Source organism: Muntiacus reevesi, chromosome 1, assembly GCF_963930625.1.
Source record: "Muntiacus reevesi chromosome 1, mMunRee1.1, whole genome shotgun sequence".
Taxonomy (NCBI): domain Eukaryota; kingdom Metazoa; phylum Chordata; class Mammalia; order Artiodactyla; family Cervidae; genus Muntiacus; species Muntiacus reevesi.
In genome coordinates this window covers 272,342,542-272,365,508 of record NC_089249.1, presented here as the reverse complement: position 1 = coordinate 272,365,508, position 22,967 = coordinate 272,342,542, and the positions used below count along the sequence as shown (strand labels likewise).

The 22,967-nt window shown below is 40.2% G+C and overlaps 1 protein-coding gene across 4 annotated transcripts in view; it reads right to left on the bottom strand.

Moving 5' to 3' along the window:
- LNPEP (leucyl and cystinyl aminopeptidase) overlaps positions 1-22,967 on the bottom strand; it is a 100,983-nt gene that overhangs the window by 2,602 nt on the left and 75,414 nt on the right. For 3 of the 4 annotated variants that reach the window (XM_065919124.1, XM_065919155.1, XM_065919117.1), the window contains exons 12-18: positions 18,854-19,037; positions 17,110-17,266; positions 11,628-11,812; positions 9,489-9,650; positions 7,376-7,516; positions 6,443-6,524; positions 4-5,878 (exon numbers count right to left, since the gene is read on the bottom strand). In XM_065919124.1, the coding sequence (XP_065775196.1) occupies positions 5,747-5,878; positions 6,443-6,524; positions 7,376-7,516; positions 9,489-9,650; positions 11,628-11,812; positions 17,110-17,266; positions 18,854-19,037 (1,043 nt within the window). In that variant the 3' untranslated portion in view covers positions 4-5,746. Of the gene's footprint in view, positions 1-3; positions 5,879-6,442; positions 6,525-7,375; positions 7,517-9,488; positions 9,651-11,627; positions 11,813-17,109; positions 17,267-18,853; positions 19,038-22,967 lie in introns of those variants that run through there. The other variant, XM_065919128.1, reaches the window with a different exon arrangement.

The window sequence follows — 22,967 nt, the reverse complement described above, 5'->3', positions numbered from 1 at the left end:
CACACACACACACACACACACACACACACACACACACACACACACACACACACACACACAGCTCTCCCATCCCTACTGCTCCAAAAACAGAAGTTGAACACCTATTCTTCTGCCACTACCCAATGAGGGAAAGCGAGTAAGGAAATTTTTCATAGAATCAGTTTCAATTTTCATTAAGTTCCTAAAGAGTCATGCAAAAGACTGGATTCAAGATGAACACCAAAAGAGGCAGAAACATTTGTATACATTTAAAAAATTTATGTATCTTGCCTAACAAGCTCATCCCCCATTAAAAACCTCAAAAACAAACAACAGAAAACCAAATCTTCAAGTACTCCTATACTACCGGTATACACAGGCTACAGAGGAAGCGGGAGGGGAGATTTATTACACCCCGATCTGGGCCTCTGCATTATATTTGATATTTAGGAGTCAAAAAAGACACTAGGCTTGAAGTTAAAGCACAAATAAATCCAGCAAACGTTTAGACACACAAGCAAACCCAGAAACGCTCACCACTCTGCGCCCTGCAAAAAAGTCTTCAAACGACTACGCTACTAGTCATTGCCTAGACAGGCAATAAGGGAAGGGGAGAAGAGGAGATTTTTTCATAGAATGAACCTTAATTTTCATCATGTACCTAAGAATCCCTGGAAAGGTTTAGGTACAAAATGAACTAACAGAAAAAAAAAAAAAAAAGGAACACAAACATTTATATACATTGTAAAAAGTACATATCCCTACGCTCCCAGGCAAGGGAGTGATAGAGGTAAAAATAATCTAGGCTGCTCTACAACTATTACCCACAGAGGCGACAAGGAAAGGGGAAGACAGAAGATGTTCCTACATCCATACCTCCACATCTCGTTAGGTACCTACACACCCAAGCAAGGGATAAGTGCAAAATGGAATACCATGATATAGAAACAGGCACTGTATATATACAGATTTCAAAAGAATATATCCTGCCTCAGTCCCTTCCCAGCCCCCCCGCCCAAAAAAAATTCTAAAAGCCCAAACTACTTTAAAATTATTGACTACATGAATAAAAAGGGAAAGGAGAGAAGACTGCTCTGTATCCAGAACTCTGTGGTGCATTAGCAACCTACCAGTCCAAGTGAAGGAGAGTGAGTGAAAGTCACCCAGTCGGGTCCAGCTCTTTGCGACCCTATGGACTGTAGCCTGCCAGGCTTCTCTGTCCATGGAATTCTCCAGGCCAGATGACTGGAGTGGGGAGCCATTCCACACTCCAGGGGATCTTAACTCAGGGATCGAACCCGGGTCTTCTACATTGCAGGCAGATTCTTTACCAGCTGGGCCATCAGGGAAGCCCCCGGGTGAAGAGCTGGGTACCAAATGAAATACTACAATAAGGAAGTAAAAACATGAGTATATGTATTTAAAAGCATTTACCCTAATACCCACAAAAGAGCCCCTGAAACTAATCAACTACTCTACTAGCCATTGCCCTCTCGGGCAACACGGGAAGGGGTCAAGAGGAGATTGTCATACATGTGGACCTCCACGTCTCATTAGGTACTTTCACGTCCTATGAGAAGGACATAGTACGAAATGATTAGTTATAATACAAAGTTAGAGATTTATTTATATACATTAAGTACATACCCCACTGTCTCCCAACTCACAAAACAAAAACTACTCTAGCTACTGCCCAAAAAGGCAGTAAGGAAAAGGGAAGAGGAGATCTGTCATACTCTGAAGCTCCGTTTTCATTAAGTACATATGCATTCATGCAAAGGAACACACCTAAAATAAGATACTAAAAAGTGGCATAATATTTATATACACTTGAAAAAAGGAATATACATCCCTCCCCCATCCCTGCCCTCAAGAACAGACTAGATCAAAACAACAGAAACTACAACCACTCAGGTATGTCCATACAGGCAGTAAGGAGAGGGTAGATAAGACATTCGTCATACTTCGGGACCTTCACGGTTCATTAGGTCTCTGCTTATCCATGAGGAGGATGAAGGAAAGCTCTAGCTACTTTAAAATTCAAACACCCACAAAATAGTGGCAAACACATTTAGACACATTTTAAAAAGAACATACTCTGCTCTTCTCTCACTATGACCATCTCCCTCCAAAGAAGGAAATCAAGTAACTACTCTGTAGCTATTGCCCAGGCAGGAAGAATTGAAAGGCTAAAAGAGATTTTCACAGGACAATGTCTCTTTCACTTTTCATCAGGATAAACTATACTAAGATGAAAGAGTATAAAAACATCAAAACACATGCATACATTTAAAAAGTATATACCCCCAAAGAACCACTCAAAGAAATCAATCAACTACTCTATGAGCTATTGCCCACGCAGGCAACAAGGGAAGGGGAGAAGAGGAGGTTTATCATACTTTCGGACTTCCACTTTTCATCTGGTACTTAGTTGCCAATGAAGAGAATGAAGCACAAAAGAAAAGAAAGCAAAAGCCAGCAAAAGTGAACACATAGACTTTTAAAAATACAAATGGGGATGTAAGGGAGGAAGAAAAGAGTTAAAAATTAAAAAATCCAATTAAAAAAAAAAAGGCAAAGGGGAGAAGAACTACATCATACCTATGAAATTCAGGTCTTGTTTTGCAAACTCAGCCCAGAAATTGCTGTCTGCACATCTCCTGAGATGCATACACCTTCCCTGCACCCCCATGACATACACAAGGATTATGTAAATATTCAGCAACCTGACTACAGATTATCGTTCCATGTGCATTAGATCAACTAGATGCTCAGAAGCTAACTCAGGACCAAGCTCTCTGTAATCCAGCAAACTCAGCACTTAACTTTCATTTCTTCCTTTCCAGTGTTCAGAAAGGATTCTGTTCTGCACCCAGAAAGACTGATGTGGCTCAGTCTATACCCAGAACTCTTCTGACAGCTCTGTCCCCACAGTGGCTAAAGTTCACGTGAAAATACAAATGGCGGAGAACATCAGTGTTAGTGGAACCTGCGACAGTAAGAAAGCTCGTGAACACGAAAACAGTGGCAAACAACACAATTTCGCTTAAAGATGGAGCAAGGCACAAGCTTATGGTGGCTGTTGACTCTACTTCAGCTTACTGTACCTAATCAGTTGATATTAGCAAGCAACTAGATCTCAACAAACTGAACTCCTTGGGTTTCTAGTTTTGTAGCCTTTCAGATTTCCAAAGCCTAAGCTTTTCTTCTACAGTTCCAGATTTCCAATGTTATCTTTCCTAATAATGTAGTATGATGTGTCTTTTTATTAATTCAAGTCGACTCTCTCTCTGCAATGAATATAACACTTGTCAGACAGTTCTGAATTGTGTCATGGTGTGTGCTCATAGAACAAAGAACTTCTGTGCTTCTATCTGTTTGAGTGCTCAGAAATACAGTGGTGAAGTAAAATTCTGGGGGGGGAAACTTCAAAAGCTCCAACAATACTTATCATACCACACGGCCTACCCATTATTTAACCTTATATTCCTGACTTAAGAGTTGGTTTTTGGAAGCCCTGTATGGATGGGATAGCATAACATTAAAAAAGTATGGAATCTCACAGGAGAATCTGAGGTGAGGCCTATAACTGAAAAATACAGTTGGTATGGATCTGGTATTATGGGAATGAATGGCTTTTGAGTACAAAGATAGAAATGGATTTTGAGTTACCTCCTTTTTAGCCCATGTTTTGATAAAGTTTTAATGATAACAACCCCCACCCGGCTCCTGACACACACACTCCCAGGAAAGAATGATATAATTCAAGACAAGATTTGCCATATGCAGAGCTAACAAATATTACAGGAACAATGTGAAGATGGGCAGGCAAAATGGAAGAATCTTAAATGACTTTGAGAAGTAGCAAAGTTTAAACTCTGTATCAAAGTGGACTTTAGTAATATGGTTAAAAAAAAAAAAACCCAGCAACAAAAAATCCTCCAAAATTTTAGTATTTTTCCCCACTCTAAAAATATAAAAACACACTTTCAAATATTGACTAAATTATCATTCATTTACTGAAGCACAAGAGGAATAAAGACCTACAATCACCCTAGTTTCAAAAAAACATCTTCAGATGATTCTGTGATTCTCAGATAACAGTATTTTCTACTCTAAAATACAGAGATAAGTGCTGTTTAGAAAACACTAAATTGGGAGAAAACATACTAGGGCTAAAGAAGGTTATCTTTAGTTTCTATTGCCAGTCTTTTCAATTTTGCTATATAAAAATATTTTCATAAAATAAAATATAATTTTATACATAATTCCTATATTCTCACTTGAAACCGCTAAATAAAAAAAAGGTGACCTTTCCCGCTGTCTGATTCAGTGGAGTGTTTTAAGTGCTGAAAAATGGGTAAATACCCTTTTTATGTACGTAGGTGTTTTCAAGCAAAATAGAAAGTACAATAAATACTAGGGAGAAAGCTTTTCTCCTAAGAATCAAAGAAACACAACAACCTAGGTATAAGTCTGCATAGCTCAAAAAATTCAAGTACAGTATTTCCCCTTTAGAAGGAGTGAAATTGCCATGTAGTTTTGGATACTTTCTTTCTTTCCCTGGCCATTCCCTATAATCTGTTAGTTTGGCCATTACAGAAGAAAACTTTGATATTTCAACTAAAGAAAAGTACTGTTTCTGACAGTAGAAAAAATTCAAAGCCCACCATATTAAGCCTAAATCAAGTTATTCCTATTCACATTCTCTTTATTCCTTTAAGGTACTATGGTGAACTTCAAATAAAAATGTTCAATTTCTCAAAGGCCCTATTTTAAAATATACTTCTAATATGCAACTCTATCATATAAAATGAAAAACCACTCAATGGGTATGATTAAGAGAAAGTGTCTGTGATCTACCATGCCAAAAAGCAACTTAAACAAACTGTAAACTGTAATTCTTAGTAAGAAAGTCATGATAAGAGACACCAGTATTAAAAAAAAAAAAAGCCATAAATGCAGAAATACTTATTTATAACATAAGGGATATCTATGGCAGGGAGTGATAAAGGTGTACAGAGATTTGGAGAACACTGGAATTCCTAAGTAAAATATTAACGCTAACTCGGTTTGAAATATTTTCCTGAAAGATGAAAAATAAGGTGTTAAATATTTGGAAATTTTAATCTTTTGGCCTTGTTATTTAGCTTTACAACAAAAATTTAAAAATTCTGTAGCACCTGACTATTCTTCAGAAAAAAATATAATAGTTATAAACTTTTTCCAGAAAAGAAAGGATTATTCAAAACCCCCAATCAAAGTAGATCTGCACACCTGAGGTCAGTTCTCTACAGCTGCATGATTCAATGACTTTATTACCATACTTTTTGATGCTAACTTGGAACCACATTCAAATATCCATCAGCAAGAAGCAACAAATGGCTAACCAACTCGCAGCCTGCGAAGATGGTGGCTCCCATTCCTTATTTCACGGTGTCAACATTTAGCCAGAAACTGAGAACAGAATTGAAAAACAGATTTTTTTTCCCCCATTTGAATATCTTCAAAGTAGAAAAATTACCCATTGTTTTTGTAGATGGTTGGCATACAGGTGAATATAATTTGGTAATAAATAACTACACACTGCCCAAAGACATTTCAGAAAAGACAGATGAAAAAATACAGACTGGCCCTGAGCAAACTAGAACTCCTAAGAGTGCAAACAACTCAGCAGCGATCCTGGTTTCACCTTGGCTTTTGCAAAAGCAGCAGAGGCCCAGTTAACAAGCTCTCTGAACGGGTGATGAGGTACAGGTGTGGCATGCTACAGCCAATATGTCAGGGTTTTAAGATTCTTCTCCACCCACTGCATGTTCAGCTGAATGACTTCCAACGCCTCCTGGACACAGCGAAGTCGAAAGGTGGCCTCTGACTGATTTTCAAAGAATGCCTGGACCTGTAAGTTGCACACAGAATTATTTCAAAAGAAGAAAAGAATGGTATACCGCAGCTTTGAATATCCTTTTCAAATAAGCTTTAACTTAGTGATAGTCATGCTGATGTGAAGCTGTTTTAAAAAGGAATTCCCCTTACTCCCACAAGGATGAATTTTTCAAATTTCAAGTCGGGGGGTGGGGAGGGTGGAAAGGCCAAGTAACAGTAAATAAGGTAGAGTCTAAAGTTAGGCCTGGGGTCTAATTTTACCCTCTGAATGGAACTCTTCAAAAACAGTCTAATCGCCAATTAAAAATAAACTTGGCATATGTTGATCTTAATTCAAAAAATCATCTGTATCAGATGGGAGACAATGGAATACTGTGGAGGATGGAAGCAGAATTTTCCCTCCTTGCTGTATGTCCATCCTTTAGAAATAATCCCAGCGCAGGATCATTAGCGCTGATGCAGGCAGGCAGACTGAAGGGATGGGGCTTGGCAGGGGAAACCACCATCTGACTTATACTGAGCACCCTGAGGGCAAAGGGATGGCCTGGTCTCCCCAACAGCATTTGATGCAACCAACCTCAGATAAATGTGCCTTTGTTGAAAACTGGTGAGTTGATCCAGCAACGATACTTTGTATGGTATAGGACCCCAGATGGAACCTGAAGAAACACAAACGTAAGGGCAAAAGGCAAAAAAGAATGAGTCAGTTGCTGGGAAGCCAAGTTCCTGAGTGCAAAGGACATGCTTATTGTAAACTCCACATGCCCGAGGCAGAGTGGAGTCCTGCTCCTGGGAACTGGGGGGCTTGGCGCATCGGGAGTCACCACACACACCTCTCCCACTAGGCGGGAGAGCCAAACAAATTAACAGCCCACGTTTGCCTCAAAAACAGCATCATACACCCAGAAGGTGTCATTACTGATTTAAAAGGGAAAAATGAGCGACTTGTGCTGTTGAGCTGGGTCTGAGTTTGTAAAGAATCCCTTGGTAATGAAGTGTTTGCAACACATGAAACTAAACAGCTATTCTGAAATAGTCCGTGGCCAAGCCAAGTGAGCTGGTTTCCCTGGTGGCTCAGACGGTAAAGCATCTGCCTGCAGTGCAGGAGACCCAGGTTCGATCCCGGGTTGGGAAGATTCCCCTGGAAAAGGAAATGGCACCCCACTCCAGTACTCTTGCCTGGAAAATTCCATGGACTGAGGAGCCTGGTGGGCTACAGCCCATGGGGTCGCAAAGAGTCGGACATGCCTGAGCGACTTCACTCACTCAAGCTAAGTAAGCTCGTGTGGAGCAAGGTTGGGCTTGATTAGTTCGATTACTTAAACAAAACACCATTGTTAAACTGACTTGCATTACGGAATGTTGTTTACAAACGTGACTATTTCCGTGTTCATTCCGTTTTTCCTCTCACAGCAAAGCCTGACTCTTCTGAACTAACACAACCCTGGGGACTGCTTTCAGATGCAAGGCTTGCGAGTACCGAAAATTAGTAATTCTCTGAGCAACTCACTTCTGCACAAGCTTACTCCAGTGCTCTTTGACAAAATCCCAGGCCAGCAAGTGTCCGGGAAAACGCCGGGCCACCGTCCTAATGATGAACGACAGCTTCTGTGTTCGGATGAGATCTCCATCGAGGCTCTTTTTCATCAACCTGGAGAGCAGAGCAGATTGAGCTTCCAAAATAATTATTCATGATGCAGTGATGACTGAATTTAAAATAATACCGGTCTCCTAATTAAAGCGCTGTGGCAATTCAGGAGATACAAGTTTTGGTTCTAAGCTTCATTAACAGTGAAAACTTGTCATGTTTCTAAGTGAAGGAAAAACCAATGAGATAAACACATTAATATACTATTACATAGTAATAAATTGTTCTTGATGTAATAAGGACATTTAGGGGGAAGAAAAGGACATTTAGGATATAATCTCCAGTAGAATTTATTATAATTCTGAGAGCTGGTACTGTTTTTTCTGTTAAAAACTTTAAGCAGGGAGGTATCTTATTACTTTTAAACTGGGCTGTCATAAAAATGAGGATACTTTTCAGAATGCACTCAATAAATTGATACTGATATGTGTACCAGATAATGTTCTAAATTACTGAATAACAATGTTTGAAATAGGTCATTACTATCTATCCTCATTTTATAGTTTAAGAAGCTGAGGTTATATAATTACCCCAGGGACACAGCTATTGCTAATAAATATAAAAGTCAGGCATTTGAACATAAGCGTTTGCTATGTGATAATATCTGCTTATATGAGAACACACATACCCCTAAAAGAATGCAGCAATATTTTTAACAGGAAAAAAACCCAACTGCTCATCAAGGCATGATGGGTTGAATAAACTATGATAGAGCCATATTATGGAATAATACACAGCTATTAAAAAAAATGGAGTAGGCTTTGTGGCAAATCTCAAAGACTGATCATTCACTAAACGAATGTCACAAAACACTGGGCACAGAATAAAGCAGTAAGTACACAGTCCAGGACTGACCGTGTTAACAGAGGAGAGGATAAGAACAGAAGTGAAGGATCAAAGGAGATCATTTTGTGTGTTTCTCCAACTCTTAGTGAGTGAGTGAAGTCGCTCAGTCGTGTTTGACTCTTTGCGACCCTGTGGACTGCAGCCCACCAGGCTCCTCGGTCCATGGGATTCTCCAGGCAAGAGTACTGGAGTGGGTTGCCATTTCCTTCTCCAGGGGATCTTCCCAGGTCTCCCGCATTGCAGGCAGACGCTTTAACCTCTGAGCCACCAGGGAAGCCCCACTCCACTTCTTAGGTACTGTGTAACGACTTTAGAGTGGAAATTTATCAGCATGTTCCTGGTCTAAAACAAAATTACTACTGGTTTAAAAACAGTAAATCTTTTCCCTGTTTGCTTGGGTCAGAGCCTGGCTACCACTTTCAAGAAAATGACCATTTACAGTGCATCCTTTGGAAAGTGGGTCTGGGCAGCTGCTGAAGACATCTCAGGGACACTATCATGATTTATCTGAGCAAAACTGTACAAGAGAAGCAACAAGACCCCAGCGCCTCCCTCCACCCCTTTCCGGGCACTGACTTTCAAGACGCTTCCAGTGTCTCTTGGCGACTCAGAGCGCCTTTCCCCTGTTCTTCCTGTCGGGAGACCTTCTCACTGCCCTTCTTTGCTCACATGAGCCTTCCATTCCCAGGTCTTCCTCAGCCGAGTAATTAAAAAGTCCGGCAGATTCACCTGATGGTGTAACCTGTAAGCTTTTGCATAGAACCTTTTCCCGAAGTGTCTGCATTTTCAAAGAGACGGCTGGGACAGAACCCTGCCTTTGCCCAGAAAGAATGAAGCGCCAAGTGTGGAATTAAAGACAACGTGCCAAGGGGCAGAAGACATATTTAAGAAGAAAGCAGGGCTGTGGCTCTTGGCATCTCCAGTTCCTTCTGGGCACAGCACTGTCGCCTGTGGGGACAGGTCTGGCCCCTGAGATGAACCCCCGCACGCGGGGTCTCCTCACCCCACTGCCCGGGCCAGGCCTGGCCTGTGAGCAAAAGGAGGAGAAGGGGCAGTCCCTGCCCTCGAGGGGCTCTGTGCTCTGATGCTTTTGGTTTCCATAGATCATACTCCTTTGGTGGCTTCATACCAGTAAAGCTTCCGTACATTCTCTGAGCTGGCAAGAGCTTCGAGTATTTTATTCTTCTCTGCTTCGGAGCCTAGAGAGACGTATTTGCTTAAGAGGAATGACCAGCCGCTCTCAGTTTTTGCTCCAACCTTGAACACGGTCGCCATGACATCCGTAGGCAGGCTGTAAGAGAGGTGGTCCGATATGAGAACAACCAGAAAAAAACACTGAATGCAAAGGCAAGGAACTGACCAGGGGCAGTGCTTTGGGGACTGAGCAGGTAATAATAAAGAGTCTTCGCTGTATAATTAATTGTCAGGAAAATGATGAATCCAGTGGCTGCTCCTTTCCTAGTGATGCAACTAAAAAGCATATTAATTCAATACAGTAATCATTTACTGTTCACCCACAAAGAACCAGGCAGGCAACTGACTGGACGCTGTGAGCAGGGAAAAAGAATAAGACATAGTCACTACCTGCTGGGAGGCTCATGGGCTATCATCAAGTACAGAACGATAAATACAGACATCATAACACAGCATGATATGTCCCACAGTAGAAATCTATCAGCAAATGTAGCAGGAGGGGCGAGAACAGGGGTAGGAGCACAGTTTTCTGTCTGAATTAAGATCTCAGAGCTGGAGAGGGCTTCAACAGGTTACCCCAATATTCTACACCCCAAGTCTCCACCTGGTGTTTGAATCTTTTCCCATATACCCAGTAAGAAACCCGGCGAAAACCGATCATCATAAAAACATTTCTACTAACTTCTAATGTCACCTGCTATGTTTTATTCCTAAATTAAGAGAGACCTGTTTGATGCGTCAAGCTATTAGGAGGGTGGCTATCAAAAGCCCAGAGAAAAAGTGTTGTCAAGGATGTGGAGAAACTGGAACTCTTGTATGCTGCTGGTAGGAATGGAAAGCAGTGAAGCCCCTCTGGAAAACATTATGGGTATTCTTATAAAATTAGATATAGAACTACCACATAACCCAGCAATACCACTTCTGGGTATATATATGAAAGAAATGAAGCAGGTCTCATAGAGGTATTTGTACACCTATGTTTATAGCAGCATTATCCACAGGAGCCAGAAGGTGGAAGCTACCTAAATGTCTATCAGTGGATGAAGAGATAAAACAAAATGTGGTATATACATCCAGTGGGTTACTCAGCCTTAAAAAGAAAGGATATTCTGACATATGCTACAACATGGATGAATCTTGAGGACATTATTAGGTTGTCTATGACCAACCTAGACAACACATTAAAAAGCAGAGACATTACTTTGCCAACAAAGGTCCATCTAGTCAAAGCTATGGTTTTTCCAGTAGTCATGTATGGATGTGAGAGTTGGACTATAAAGAAAGCTGAATGCTGAAGAATTGGTGCTTTTGAACTGTGGTGTTGGAGAAGACTCTTGAGAGTCCGTTGGACTGCAAGGAGATCCAACCAGTCCATCCTAAAGGAAATCAGTCCTGAATATTCATTGGAAGGACTGATGCTGAAACTGAAACTCCAATAGTTTGGCCACCTGATGTGAAGAACTGACTCCTTGGAAAAGGCCCTGATGCAGGGAAAGATTGAAGGCAGGAGGAGAAGGAGGTGGCAGAGGATGAGATGGTTGGATGGCATCACTGACTCAATGGACATAAGTTTGAGCAACCTCCAGGAGTTGGTGATGGACAGGGAGGCCTGGCGTGCTGCAGTCCATGGGGTCGCAAAGAGTCGGACACAACTGACTGACTGAACTGAAAGCCAGGCACAAAAAGACACTTTCTGTATGATTTCACTTATATGAGGTACTTAGAGCAGTAAAACTCCTACAACAGAAGATAGAATGGTGGCTGCCAAGGGCTTGGGTGAGGAGAAAATGGGGAGCAGTTGTCTTGCTCAGTTTTGCAAGGTGGAAAAGTTTTGGAGATTCGTTGTACAACCATGCGAATATACTTACGCTACTGAACTGCACACTTAAAAATTGTTAAGATACTAAAGTCTATATGGATTTGATCACAATTAAAACAACAGTCTGGTTTGAGAATCAGCCACCTAGAGTTCACCTACATTAACGCTCGGCTTTATAACCTTTATGATTCAGGACATAAAGATCCTGGTTTCACTACATGCTGTGGGGCCCACAAGAGCAAGAGCATACATCACCTCTGAGTACCATTGGACGCCACCCAGTCATTGAAGAGCTTCAAGGCAGCAGCGCTGCAGTTCTCCAGGCTGTGGGTGCAAGCGAAGTCCAGCAAGACCGACCGGAGCTCTCGAGTAGACGGAGTGCCCTCGTCAGTCCAAGTCTGCTGTTGGATCTGACTTTGAAGCAATTTAAATACCTTGTTCTAGAGAGACAGAAAGGATCATAACAGAGTCATAACAATGAGGGCAACCAGGAAAATCAGGACAAGATCTCTTTTTTCCCCTACATTTACCCAAAAAGAAAAAAAAGCAGGAGACATAGATATTACTCATTTAAATAACAACTGACATATGAAGCTCACAAGTGGTTGGGATGAAACCATTCAATATCACTAAGGCTATAAATAAGGTTGCTACAGCCAAGGTGGACTTAATGACATAGGACAGGAAGAATTAATGACTTTGTGCAGTAGGGAACATTTCTTCTGTGTATACTCAGCTAGAAGCTGCTTTCCTGCCAAGAAGTATCATCTATAACCACTGCTGGAAGAAAGCGGAAACTTCCTGACCTGGTGACTTTAGCATCCATAAATCCATTAAGCAATGAGAGAAAAATACACTTCTTTCTGAATGCGTAGGTGGTTAAATGTTTCTGAATCCATTATTAAAGGAATAAAGTATCATCTAGCTTGATGCTATAACAAATTAATCTAATCAAATTAAGAAAATGAGGCCTGCAGGGAAGAACAGTTGTTTGTAAGTTATTTTTCCTCCTTCCCCAACTTTTCATTTAAAAATTTTCAAGTCTACAGAAAAACCACAAGAGTAGTAAAATGAATAGCCGTATGTCAGATTCACTGTTTTGTTAACACTCTTACATTTGTGTATAACACAAATATACACAGACTTGGTTTTTCTGGGTTTAGTTCAACCATATGACAGCAAGTTACAGATATCATGAGATTCCATTTATAAATAATTTAACATGCAATTCTCAGAAATAAGGACATTCTCCTATGTAACCACAATACCTTATCACACTTAAGAAAATTACCGGTTATTCAGTAAAATCATCTACAATTAAAGTCCATTGTTATAATTACTTTTGAAAGAGATCTCATTCTTAAGTAGGTATTTATGGTATTAAGGCTTCCCTGGTGGCTCAGTGGTAAAGAAACCGTCTGCCAATGCAGAGACATGGATTCTACCCCTGGGTTGGGAAGATCCCCTGGAGAAGGAAATGGCAACCCTCTCCAGTATTCTTGCCTGGAAAATCCCATGGACAGAGGAGCCTGGAGGGCTACAGTCCATGGGGTCGAAAAAAAGTTAGAGATGACTTAGCTACTAAAACAACAACAACAACAATGGTTTTAAGAAACCAACAGATCTCTTATTTCATCTCTTCCCATGACAAAAGCATGAAAGCTGTTCATAATATATGGAACTATTTCCATACTCCAAGCTGTGGTGGAGGGGAGGAAAAGAGGACACAGGGAACTTTAAAAATCATCATGTAAAATATGCATTTGTGAATGTCACTGAAAGGAACCAAAATTCTAATATAAAAATGCTTATAGGGATTTTTTAGATACCTTTCATGGCAACAAATGAGGAGGATCAAAATGAAACCAGTTTACAGACATCCCCTCCTGCAGTGTTCTCGGCACAAGAGGGCTTTCTGTCACTGGTCCTGGAACTCTACCACGACAAGCCTTATTTCAAGCACCACAGATGTACAAAGCCTCTTAACTGCCCTCCAAATTAGTTCAAATTCTTCACAGAGCATAATATTCTTCCAGAGAGCCTCTGTCGATACTTAAAATGAAGCCTAGTCGGAGAGTTTTAAACTGCTGAGGCCGCTTTCTCAGCAGACCTTTCTCTGAGGTCTGCGTAAGTCTTTTGTGGAGCTGACTATGAGAATGGGGGAAAAAGCATCTGTCTAAGAAGGATGCGAAGTTTGTGATAACGGGGCAATTCCCTTCTGTCTGCCTGCCTCAAAGGCAGTGAAACAGGACAGACGCCTTGTGAGATGGGTGCAGGCTTGCAGTCACCGGGAGGGTGTGAAGTGGTGGGAAAAACCGCTGGCCACGCTGAGGTGCAGGGAAGCTGACTTTTGTGGGCGCCCCCGCGGGGTACCCGTGCCTGCACCGGCATCGCCGTCTGCCGCTGGCCTGACCTTCTCGGTGGCATCATGATGGCACTATGGCAAATGAAAGAGTGACAAGCTACTCACAGCTGTCAAACAGAAACAAAGGAAGAATGAGAGACGAAAAAGAAACCTCCCATACTTGCAAAACCATTAGCAACAACAACAACAAAAACTCAGTGGAGAAAAATGGCAACCACCCTTGAGAGTTTATACTAAAATGAAGAAAGCAGTGGGGAAAAAGGCACTTCAAAACACTGGAAGTGGGGCAAACCTCAAGTGATGCTGTAGCCAATCCCTGGGCGTTTACTCCCTTGCAGTTATGGGGTGTAACTTTCTTACTTACGGCCCATACCCAAGAGTCAAGGGGAAGTCCCCAAATTGTTGATTTTTAAATACATTTCAGGGGAATTCACTGGTGGTCCAACAGCTTGGACTCAACACTTTCACTGCCAAACCCCAGATTTGAGCCCCAACTGGGGAGGTAAGGTCTGACAAGCTATGCAGTGCACCCAAAAAAAAAAAAAAAAAATCAAATGATAACATAAAATTCTTTATTTAAAAAATAATAGTTCTGTTTTCAGGAAATTTCAATATAAAATATTTTATAAATAATCAAGGTTATATTTTTAATGTTAATAGACCACAGCAAGTGCTGCAAATTATCTTTCCCTTTTATAAGTAAAATTCAACCTGTTTTTCTATTGTTCTACATTAATTTTTTGAAATCAAAACTCATTAAGCATCAGAATTCAATCCTCTGATTTCATAAAGTGAAGATGGTAGGGAGAGGGAATAAATTGATGAGTCATACAATGTACATACATGCAGTAAAATGCAACAACAAGGACACAAAATGACTTTAAAAATAAAACAGGGCAAGATGCTGGCACTTATGTTATTTATTACATTTTGATTTACTGCTTTAATTTTACACTGATGTTCCCAGGGAGTTCTTTCTTGGGTTAGCTGAGCTTCTTAAAAGTGAACTGTCAACTTTTATTACAAAAGGTTTATCCCACCAATTCCTCATATGTAAAAGGATGACAGAGTTATAAGTGATGAAACAGGAATATGGCTGAGATCAGATTTTAGCATCAGATGTGAACAATTTGACACAATTCAAATATGCCTCCAGACTCTACCCATCACATATCAGAGCAGACATCACAAAATGTGATATATGGGTAATATGTGTTATACGGGTCTGTGTAGCCTACATAACAAAATGACCAATAAATGCCCACAATGCTCTCATGACACTAACTTAAAAAATTAATTAGACATCAGTCTTAATCACAAACACTACTTGATGACTGGACCCAAGGTCTCAGAAGGTTCTGCCATCCCAATCTCATCTACAGTGGGCCACATTTCATATTTTGAGAATTTTGATCCTACTCGAATGCCCTAAGATCAGAACAAGAATTTTAAAGAGAGAGTTTCTCTTCCTGAATTAAAGCCATCATGACTTTTAACTTTTAACTGTCATAATTTTAAACTCATCACACTTTTAACTGTCATGCCAGTCAAGTGCATGAAGATGAACACTGGTAAAGGTCTCATAAACACACACGAAGCCTCCTGTTCTGATTCTCTGACCACCAGTCCCATGGACTGGTATGTTCCGCCACGTCCTGAATAAACACATACCTGCCCGGCAAACTGGAAATCATCATCTGAGATGAAGATGCAGAGTTAGCTGAGTGTCACAGCAGGAAGCTATTCAAAAGATCTAACTGCTGGAACTGAGTTTAGCATCTGTACTTTCAGCACAGGAAGAGCCTGAATTAAGTACCAAGTGCCCCCTGACACCAGGCCCCCAATACACGGATGGAGAGAGGCAGGCAGAAGAGTGGCTTTTGCCATCATGACGTTTACCAAGCCTTCAAACTGTTTTAATTTAAAATATCACTGTAAAAGAGGGGAAAATATAGCAAGAAACAGCTTTGATTCTTCCAATAAAAGGGTATCCTCTGGTAGATGACAAGCTAGAACACATTAAAATACGGGCTTATAACACAAAGAGGAGGGTCTGACGTGAAAGCGATCTGGGTCTGAGTCTTCAGCTTCATCTTTCACGAGGTAAGTGACTTTGGAGAAATTATTCAGTCTCCTCATCTGTGTTAATGAGGGCAGAGATATCTATCTGCTGCTGTGTGAGGGTTAAACGAGGTTATCTGCATTAAGCAGTGAGCAGGGTGTGCAGGGTACAGTGAGCACGGAAATGTGCTTGTTGCACTCACTCATTCATCCCCCATTTACTGAGGGTCACTGTGGGCCAGCTCACACTCCAGGGGCTGGTTTCTATTAAGGTTGGTAGTTGAAGGCCTTATGAAACAGAAGAATGATAAAAATCTTGGTAATCAGAAGATACCTCGGAAATCATCGAGCTGAAGCGTCTCACTTATGGGTAGGGAGTGGGGGTGGCTGCTTGCAGGTCAGATCAGAAACTTCTAAGGAAGGGGCTTTTCAAGCTCTGTATGGGCCCCGGCCCTGTACTCCCTCCCCATCACTGAGGATCACAGGGGATGCACAGTAGGACAGCAGAAAAGAGGATTTTTTTTTTTTAAGTTGCAATCCAGCCCCTTCCTTTTACCATTGAGGATGCCAAAATTCTAAAAGACTTATTCTAATTCTAAGGCCCATCACCTTCTTTTTCCTGAAAGCTGCCTTTTGCCTGGTCTTTGGAAAACCTGACTAGTTGGTAAAGCAAACCTTGTTGTCTGAATGTGATTCAGAGAATTACATAAGACAAAGAATTTGTCATTCCTTCTCAAGCTTCTAAATACACAGTCAAAATTTAATACCAAAAGTGTCTAAAATAACAACTGTTAAGACCAGGCAATTGGTTTTAAAAAAGGTAAAACAGTCTCCAAAACCGGTAGTGCTTTGCAAAGAAACTTATATTAACCAGCATCACCATCCTTAATAAGATAGTTATCAGTGAGGACCCCCAAACCCAAATAGTCCCAGTACAAACATAGTTGTCATTTTATAATGACCACAAGGAAATTAATGGGGAGCCCTACTTTGCAAAAGGGCCTATTCCAAGCATTTATTATATGAAAGTAAACCAAGAGTTGAATAGAGAAATTTTTCATGTGACCTCATTTTGACAGCAGTGTCAGAAGTCTATATACTTGGATATTCAGACATGAATACATCATGCTAACCCTTTATCAACTCCTCATGGTAAGAAATGACATGTTGATTCAAAGTTAAGATTTCAGCACCAGGAAAGTGATGAAAATGGAATATAACTGCTTTTTCAGTGTATGACTGCTGAACGGAACATGAATAACAACAGTAAAGGCAAGCAACACAGAGAACTTGGCAAAAAGGCAGACTTACCACCAATCTTGAAGCCAGATCCATGTGCCCGAGTTTGTCAAGGAGGTTATAGATGAGTTCTGTCTGGAACAGGGCTTCAGAGATGGGTGCAGTGTAGGTCTCATTTCTAAGATAATCAATCAGATCGAAAGCTCTCTGAAGAGACACCTTGCCTAAGCTAATGGGTAAAAGAACAAAAAAGTAAATATGCCAGAAAAGTAAATATGCCAAAAAAGTATGCACGCTGAGAGAGAAACTATGGCTAGATAGGGGAGCGGGGATCCTGAAGACCTAAAATTTAAGCTTTGAGTGGTAGGTAGTCTATGGCTCCATAGTCTTCAGTGAAGTGAAGTCAAAGTCGCTAGTCGTGTCTGATTCTTTGCAACCCCATGGACTGTAGTCTGCCAGGCTCCTCTGTCCATGGAATTATCCAGGCAAGAATATTGGAGTGGGTGGCTGTTCCCTTCTTCAGGGGATCTTTCCAACCCAGGGATCAAACCCAGGTCTCCCAAAATTGCAGGCAGATTCTTTAACCATCTGAGCCACCAGGGAAGCCCAATATTCTGTAAAATTAGACTAAATATCTTTGATTAAGTTCACGTGTGCGACTCAAGGTTAAAGACACCTTTCAGGAGAAAGATGAACAACAGCTAGTTCTTGGTTCTACAAGTCACCTGTAAATTGCTACTGATTCAGGGAAAGTATCATAACATTTTAGATGAGAAATGATGAAGCGTGCCAATTTTACTTATCATTAGTTACTTATATTGATCAGGTGGCAGAAAGAGGATCTGAATCAGAAAGTAATTTGTTATTTGTATGGGAATTTTGTCAAACTTGTTAGGGCGAGGGCCACTGTGAATTTATGGTGAACACCTTTTAAAAATTACCCACTTGACAGAAATCACAGCATCGATGGCTGAGATGGTGTGAGGTCACCACGTGACAGGAAGGCCAAGAGCAGTCAGAAGGGACACATTTGGGTGTTCCTTGGTGCTAGGGTTTCCGTGTTCCTTGGGCTTCCCTGGTGGATCAGAGGGTAAAGCGTCTGCCCGCAATGCGGGAGACCGAGGTTCGATACCTGGGTCGGGAAGGTCCCCTGGAGAAGGAAATGGCAACCCACTCCAGTATTCTTGCCTGGAAAATCCCATGGACAGAGGAGCCTGGTGGGCTACAGTCCACGGGGTCGCAAAGAGTGGGATACAACCAACCGAGTGACTTCACTTTCTTTTTTCTTTTCTTTGTGTGTCTAGACCCACTGACGACCTAAGTCGGTGATCTTCCTCTGCAGAGGACATCGGTACATGAGCTCACTGCCATTCTGGGCTTTGGGCTTGTGTAGCTTGGGGGGCAGCTGGGGAGGTGAGTGGTACGCCAGCTCTCAAGACAAGCCTCATACGAGCCTCATGTGAGCACTAAGCTTTACACTGAAAGCACAGGCTTCTTGACAAGAATTCTCTCGTGAAGTAAAGCAAACCCTGAACTTCTGTATCCATTTATTCAGCAAATTTATGCGCTGTGCTTGTCAGTATCTACAGTCTTGAAACATGATTTAAATCTTATAACTGTTCAATATGCTTGTGCTGCTGCTTCTAGACAGACAAGGGATATGTCTTCTATCTTCTCAGTTCTCCAAAGTGAATTATACCTACCAGGCAATACAGGCTGGCTCTTTTCAACTGCTTTTCTTAAATGTCCTTTTCCTCAAGAACACTTATTTAAAAAAAAAGAAAAGAAAATTAGACCCAAGCCAAGCATACTCTACCCTGCAAGTTCAAAGATGTTGTTGATGAGGCTGGCTCGATCTTTGTCGCTCAGCACGTAAGGATTTATTTTCAGCTGTTTGATCAGCGCTTCCCAGTTGTTGTCTGCGTAATGGACAATGTAATAGCCAGTCATGTTCGTATTGACCTTGATCCACTGCACTTCTTCTGTGAGATTGATGACACCTAATACAGACCAAGAAATGAGAGAGAGAGAGGACAGGGAAAGAAAAGTATTAAGTGAATACTCTGTTTCAGAGTATGGTATTATTTTTATAGTTTAAAATATCATATTTTATTTTATATATTAATAATATAAAATATAATAAAACAATAAAATATTTAATATAATATTAAATATGATAAATAAATATATAAATAATGTTATATATTATTATTATATATTTTAAAATATTTATATTATTTCTACTGAGAAACTAAATGTCTGCCTCCCAGGGCAGTCCTGTTCATGCTAACAAAGATCACCACCCATTCACTTAACAAGTCTTTATTTAATGGTAAAGAAGGCACGTGTGCCTGCCCTCCTGGATCTCACAATCCAGTGTCACCAACTAAGGTCGTCGATGGAAACAGAAAACGCAGCATTCTGTAGAAGAACAGGGTAGAATGCTTCACCCCCGAGGGAAGGTCAGGAAGAGACTTCTCGGGAGAAATGACATGACCGCTGAGACTTCAGGATACACAGGTATTGTGAGCCAGGTAAAGAGGGACTCTTGCGTGTTCAAGGCCCAGAAAGAAGGTGTGCGTGGTATCCGTGCACTGAACTGGCTCCCAAGTTGGCGCTGGGAGTGTGTGCAGGGTGTGGCACGCGGAAGACTGTAAGGAAGCTGTTTAGTGTATAAAATGTGTTCCCTCTCGGCCTTTCGTCTTTGCTTATGTTAGCAAAGAAAGGACACGAGAAGCCATTTTAAAAAGTCACATAATTCAAAGATAGCAAAATAGACATTAGGGAAGGGCAGATGTCTCATGAGGCACAAATAAGAACTGAGTTAAAATAATAGAAAGCTGATAATGTACTTTCTGGACCCTACTGTTACATCTTAATGACGACAGAATTGTTAGAAATTTATATGGAATGATTTCAATTAATAGGCAATTAATAAGAAGCTAAAAAAATGCAACCTTAAAAATATTACTACAAAAGTTGACTGCAACCTTTAAAATTACTAACCAGGAAATGTCCTTTAAAGTTGGCAACGAGGATGTGAATTTAAACCAATAGTTAGGGGTATGCTTCTAAGCATCTTAAGGTTTAATATTTATTAGACTATAAGCCCCATGGGCATTACTTTGTTTACCCCTAATCTCTCAGTACTGAGAACAATGCTCCTAGCAGGTACTCAGGAGATACTTGGTGCATTAATGAATGAATGAGCAAGACGATTACGTCACGGGTAAGTGGTTTCAAACAAATATAAATAAGGTTTGTAGCTGTTTATGATGTAAGTTTTCTTCCCCACTTTAAAGTGGGGAATGCAGTTTTTTAAATTAAAAGAGAAAAGGGGAGCAGAGATAAGAAAAATCATCTAAACTCAAACAATAAAAGCATCATGGGTATATTTCCTACCAAGATTTTTCCTATACACATTTTAACTGGATTAGTATTTAATATACTGGATCTATGTACATCATTTTATACATTATATTATGCTGCTTTTTCACATATCCAATTCCACTTCCTGCCATTTTCCCACTGCCTTCATATGCAGGATTCAAAATTTTAAGGATATTGTATTTTGGGACATATCACAGTTTCACCCATCTTCTATTTGGAAATATTTAGGCGGTTTTAAAATTTTTACTATCATAATAATTATATATGAGGGTTTTTACACATAAAATGCTTCAGAAACACATTTAAACCTTTTAGTACTTGAAATCTAGGACTGATCAACTTGAAAAACATGAATTATTTCAATTTATCAGATTTTCTTAACACCTTAGTTACTCTAATTCTGAGACTGTCAAAGAGTTTTAAGATGTAAAGACTTATGTTCTGATCATGTCTTAACATATCAGATAATCAGTCTTTTTCTTTAAAAAAATTCATAGTAATTTGTTTTATTGCTGATACGGCAACAGATGGAATAGATTAATCACATTAATCGGGTTCATTCCTTTTCTAAAGCAGAATACAGTTCTAAGGAATATTCGAGTTGGTAAGAGTAGCTGCTCCAAGTGGATATATTTTTAACAAACCTATGACTAATGAAATTAACTTTAACACTAGCTAATGCAAAAATATCAACACTCTCTAGGTCACCAAACAATTTCCTACAGGGCTTTTATCAAGAAAGGACCTTGGGAAAAAGAACCGAAGAGCTTCAAATCTCCCTTTCCCAAAACAGGAGGCGAGGAATGATAAGCATGGCAATTTTCCCATTGGATGGAAATGGGAAAATATTGAAATACAGAGTCTCTTGGATGATAAGCAACTCGCTATCTTGTAAACCTAGCCAGGTCCAGATGGCAGAGAGGAGGAACACAGCTGGGAGTGTACTTGAAATTATTACTGTCATTTTGATGACAGAATATGAAGCAGTGCAGCCAACAGCATAGAGAGGAGAGTTATCATTTAAAGAATCAATGTATCAGTCTCTTTCAGGTCTTCTGAATGATTCACAATAGAGGACCTTAAAACCACAGGTATCAAAAAAAAAAAAAAAAACAGAAGAGCTTTGCACACAAGGGAGGTAACTACATCTTGCAGTGGATGAAGCTGCTCTCGTATGTTTTTAATTTATCATAATCATTAACAGATTAACAGTTCAATTTTCACAGTCCATTGAGCAGTAAAAAAAAAGAGTAACTGATGTTAAATGGCAGAAACCCAGATTAAGTTATCTAATAGTGATTAAAAAAAAAAAAACACTTGTTAATGAGTTATGAAAATCAACTACTGTTTTATAAAGAAACATTAAAGCACAGAAACAAAAAAAAAATATGTTTTTACTACAAAGCTGCGAAATTTCCTGTATGGCTTGCTCCAGAGGGGTAGCATGATACACACAGTTGAACGACATCCCCTCCTGTTCAAAAGCATTCCTTTTTCTCCAATGCCCCTTTCTTCCCCTTTATTTTATTAGGGGAAAAAGGCAAGAGCAGAGAATCACACATGATAAATATCCTGTCCTAACTACATGCCCTTCCTCCTTTTTTCCAACTGCCTTTCATCTCAGTGCCATGTCCTTCAGTATCAGAAAAATGTTTATGGCACAGTGATATCCTTTTAGAAACATGAATGCTCCAAGTTAGATTTAATATAAAAATTTCCTCTAGTCAAAGAGATTAGGTTCAGAAATAAAATGGAAGGGAGAGGTAAGGGTGGGGGAGAGGAAGGAAGAGAAGGAACAAGGAGACGCTTTGGTGTAATTTCCTCAATAGGTGGTTTAGAGAAAGTCCTGTTCAGGCCCTTCTTATGCACAAAAACTATTAACCATTCAAAATCCATGTACGTGGGAGAAAAGTGACCAAAATATTGACCACATATAACGTCTACATTTTACTGAACTAAGGGACTAACCCAGAAACCCTGGCATCAGAACTCATGAAAACAGTCTACGGATTTAACAAACCACCAAGTTAACACATTGTACTAATGTCACAACGGCATAAAATAAGCTTCTGATGTCATCATCTGTGCTGCATTTCTTTTGAGAAAAGAGAAGTCTAAAATTCAGTGAAACCAAAATTGGTTCTTCACAGGACTGTCAGGAACCAAGAAGACCCAACTGTTGTCAGGGTCAAACACCATTTGTGAGGACAGACATTTGCAGTGCGATTTTTCAAAACCTGAGCTGCGAGGAATTAAAATTGCAACTGCAGTAAGGTAAATAACACGGCTGAGAAAAGGAAGTAGCAGACTGCTTTCGTCATATATTGCCTCAGTTCCACCTCTAGATTAAACCAGTCACATTATCGTGCATGTCATAAATTCCCCTTTACTAAGAATATTTTCAAATGAAGAGAAACAGAAGTTGCCGTTTCACCAAGCTTTGAATGCTGTGTTCCTAGAGCCTTTTACAGTGACATTTGAAATTGAGTCACTCCATTATAAACTAAAATGTATTTATTCAATAAGTTTTTATGTGCTTA